The following is a 4,250-nucleotide window of genomic DNA, read 5'->3' as shown; positions in this document are numbered from 1 at the left end:
CCTTCCCTTACAGCATCACAACAATTACAAAATGCACAACAAATGGTCTTATAAGAAATATAGACTATATACTACTCCGTATAAATTATTAATTATCATCAAAGATCTCATATAAAAGTACTATATATTTTCACCAACTTAAGGAAGGGCATTAATAAGTTAAGGAAGTGCATTAATAATAAGGTGTACAATAAATACTATCATCATCATTCTATTTTTCCGTTGTTCTCTTAAATACGATTTCTATTACAAGTATTATTCTATTATAATACATCTGTTTACAACTTCTATCACAAGTATTTACTATGAGAGTGTCACGTGAGAATGATCTACATTGGAAATATAGATTTATATAAATCTATAAGTAGACATATGTATGCAGGTATAATCATGACCCGCCAACAGGTCCAACCACTACCGGTGGGTGAATTTTTTTAGATCTACTTGCCTATCACGGGTACGGATATCTGCGGTTCACGGGTTTTTACCACCCGTTGTCATCCTTAATATAAACAAAATACCATACCAGAATACCCGTTATATAATTATATCACCTATTAAATCAAACAAGACAATGTGATACTCCTTAAATTGCTACTACAGAACCAAACACATATAATTATATTACATCAACATGAAATCAAACCATATATTCAACATCATTGACTGTAAATATAATGCACGTCTAATACACATCATCTTCTACTTGGCATTTACTTTCAACTCTTCAATGCAATCTTGGTACTATACCTGAAAGCTGAAAGACACATACACGTACCGATCAAGTCAAACCATTTAGTGATAATATACGTCAACATATCGATAAAAGGATAAAACAAGGCACCTCAAATACGTTGAATTGCATCGAGAATATGCTGCAACTCATTGACAACATTTTTTATATTCATCCGTTGAGATGGGGAATCAACAGAGCATGATACTCCGATTTTCACAGTTAAAGCCACACATTCCTCTATAATCTTTGCATTTGAAAGCCTACTTCTCACATTGACATAATCATCATGATGAAGATTTAAAAGTTCGCCATCGATAATATCATTTACATGATCTGGTAAGGCCATGTAAGCAAACTTATGAAGGCTAAAACCTTCCTTAAATGTGTCATCTGTCGGCTTTTTTCCAGTCATCACTTCCAATAATAATATTCCGTAACTATAGATATCCCCACTGCTTGTGAATTCATTTCCAAGACCATACTCTGCAAGTTATAAGCAATTTAGAATAATAGTGTATTAATAAATTAATTATGTATAGGATGACATCACTTTACCTGGAGGTGCATAACCAATTGTTCCTTTGATGACAGATGAGCTGTTTAGGCTTAGATCCATTCCAAGAAATCGAGCTAAACCAAAGTCTCCAACATGGGCCACCATATCTTCATCTAGTAGAATGTTGCTAGGCTTCAAGTCACCATGAACAATGCTTGGTATGCAGTGATTGTGAAGATAATCAAGTGCATATGCAATGTTGATGAGAATATTTATTCTTTGAACAAGGTTGAGTCTAGATGTATGACTTTCACTTGTATGGAGCCAATCATGTAAACTTCCATTGGGCATGAACTCGTAAACTAAAGCTTTGAAATCATTGCCATGAAAGTCAACACCAGAACATGAGGTTATTATCTTCAACAAATTGCGTTGTCGAATACTCCGCCATACTTCGCACTCAGCTGTAAAGCTTCTATCCGCTCCTCGGTTTTGAAGATGTAATACTTTGACTGCAATCAGTTTGTCATCTTGATCAAGTGTACCTTTATAAACAGAACTAAACCCACCCTTTCCAATTAAGTTGGCTTGAGAGAAGCCATTGGTAGCTTTCAGAAGCTGACCGTATGAAACTTTCAAGAATCGCCCGTTCATCGATGATGATTGAGGCACTTGGATCTTTCTTTTACTTTTACAACAAACGTAAACGAAAACCAATATACTGATGAGTGCAGACACAATCAATATGAATATCACAAAAGGAGGAAACTTATTTCCATTATGTTTCTTTGTCAACTTGCATTTGGGTAACCCAAGTTCAACTAAGCCACCACAAAGTCTACTATTTCCCACAACTGAAAATGAACTTGCATTAGCAAACACTCCTACTACAGGTACTTCACCCTCAAAATCATTAAAGGATAGGTTCAAATATTGTAACGAGAACCCTTCAAAGAACTGTGGAATTTCGCCCAATAAATTATTATCAGAAAGATCAATCGTTTCGAGTCCTCTCATAGAACTTAACGATGATGGTATCATACCTTGAAATGAGTTTCCCTTAAGGGATAAAAATGTAAGGCTATTGCAACCACCAAGGGTACTAGGTATGTTACCTGATAAACGATTATCGGATAAATCCAGTTCAGTCAACATATTGAGGTCTCCAACCTCTGCTGGAACTGAACCAGACAAATTGTTATGAGATAGATCTAATTTTAGCGTCAGCGATGAAAGTTGTAAAATTTCTTTCGGTATGATGCCACTAAGTTTATTGTCAGAAAGGAACAATCTTGATAATTGGTGACAGTTCCCCAGGCCTGATGGAATATGGCCTTCGAGTACGTTGGTATGTAAATATAGAATAACTAATTTCGATAAGTTGCCGATTGCATCTGGGATCAACCCTGAAAGTTGGTTCTGGAATAGACCAAGATATTGTAGATTTTGAAGGTTACCAATAACAGAAGGTATATTTCCTGTGAATTGATTTCGTGATAATTCTAAAACGCTTAAACCGACCAGATTGCCAATCTCTGAGGGGATGTTTCCAGATAACATATTCCCTCCTAAATGTAACTCTTTGAATTGATGCGAAAGATTACCAATGGATCCTGGAAGAGCTCCTTCAAACTTGCAATCGCCAATAAAAAACGTCTTCAATTTGCTGCAGTTTTTCAACGAATCAATAAACTTCATTTCACCAGCTTCTGCACGTCCATGGAGATTGTTTTCACTAAAGTTAATGAAAGAAATATCACTTAATTTTTCAAAGTCAATGGTCACCGTCCCTCTAATATTATTCTCAAAAATTTCAAGTGTTCTTAATTTCGAACAATTAGATATCGAGGGTGGAAGAAATCCACCGAGTTGGTTGCCCCATAACTCAAGGAAAAGAAGATTTGGGAGCGTTGCACCAAAGTCGGGTGGAATATTACCGCTAAGTTGATTCTCAGCCAAGGACAAAGTAGTTAGAAACGAGAGGTTATAAAAGAAACGAGGGATCGTTCCATACAGTTTACACGCTGCAGCCTCAAACCGTCTTAAACTTTTCCATCTGCCTAAGGCGTCCGGAATATTCCCACCCAAAGGATTTGATGTAACTGAGAACCCTTGCATCGATGTGATATTCCCCAAGAAAGATGGGATTCCACCAGTTAAGTTATTATCTCCAAGTACAAGATAAGTAAGTTTCGAAAGCAAACTAACATCCTTAGGTATGCTTCCAACTAGCTGGTTTTTATCAAGGTAAAGCGCTTCAAGATTGGAACAACCAGACAAATTAGTTGGAATGACTCCGTTAAATTGGTTTTGTTCAAGAACAAGGACACGTAGTCTGGATAAACGACCCAGGTCTTGAGGGATGGTTCCTTGAAAACTGTTGTTTACAAGTACAAATTGACGAAGGAAACTAAGGTTTCCTACATGAGGAGACAAAGAACCTTCTAGACCTTGCGAAATCAGTTGTAGAGCAGTCACTCTTCTATGTCGTTTTCCACATGAAACACCACTCCAATCACAGAAATGGAAAGAGGTGTTCCATGAGTTCAAAACTCCATACGGATCTCGTGTGATCATCTTCTTGAACGATAATAACGCCATGTGATCGGTCTCGTTTCCGTCATAGGAAGCCGAGATGGTGGTGGCAGTCACAAGAAATACAATAATAAAACCAGAAAACAGGAAAGTAATAATATTAGAGAAATGTACTAAGCAAGAGAGTGGTTTCTTTGAGTTCATTTTGGAATCTGATCAAAATAATTCACAAAGATAAGTTTGTATTAGCTTTCTATCCTCATTTGTTTTTGCTTTTATATTTTATCAATCCAAGATAACTTAACGTTTGTTGCATTATGCTGTATTTACAAACTTAACGTTTGTATTAGCTTTCTATCACTAATAGGCACAAAACTTTTTCACCCCTTGCACTACAGCTCAAAAAAAAAAAAAAAAAAAAAAAAAAAAAAAAATTTGACAAAATGCCCTCGCAAGGCGCAAGGGTTCTTGCGACTTTGCGAC

At 36.3% G+C, this 4,250-nt stretch overlaps 1 protein-coding gene across 1 annotated transcript; it reads right to left on the bottom strand.

The window, feature by feature from the left end:
• Positions 1-598: 598 nt before the first annotated feature.
• Positions 599-3,994, bottom strand: LOC139864883 (receptor kinase-like protein Xa21). The gene is made up of 3 exons (XM_071853447.1): positions 1,292-3,994; positions 845-1,219; positions 599-757 (listed from the first exon to the last, which is right to left on the bottom strand). The coding sequence occupies exons 1-2, from the start codon at positions 3,969-3,971 to the stop codon at positions 846-848; spliced, it is 3,054 nt and encodes a 1,017-aa protein (XP_071709548.1). The 5' UTR covers positions 3,972-3,994; the 3' UTR covers positions 599-757; position 845.
• Between the last annotated feature and the right edge of the window lie 256 nt (positions 3,995-4,250).

The sequence above is a fragment of the Rutidosis leptorrhynchoides genome, chromosome 8 (assembly GCF_046630445.1).
Source record: "Rutidosis leptorrhynchoides isolate AG116_Rl617_1_P2 chromosome 8, CSIRO_AGI_Rlap_v1, whole genome shotgun sequence".
Classification (NCBI taxonomy): Eukaryota; Viridiplantae; Streptophyta; class Magnoliopsida; order Asterales; family Asteraceae; genus Rutidosis; species Rutidosis leptorrhynchoides.
Note: the sequence above shows the minus strand (reverse complement) of the source record. Positions and strands in the feature narration are given on the sequence as shown.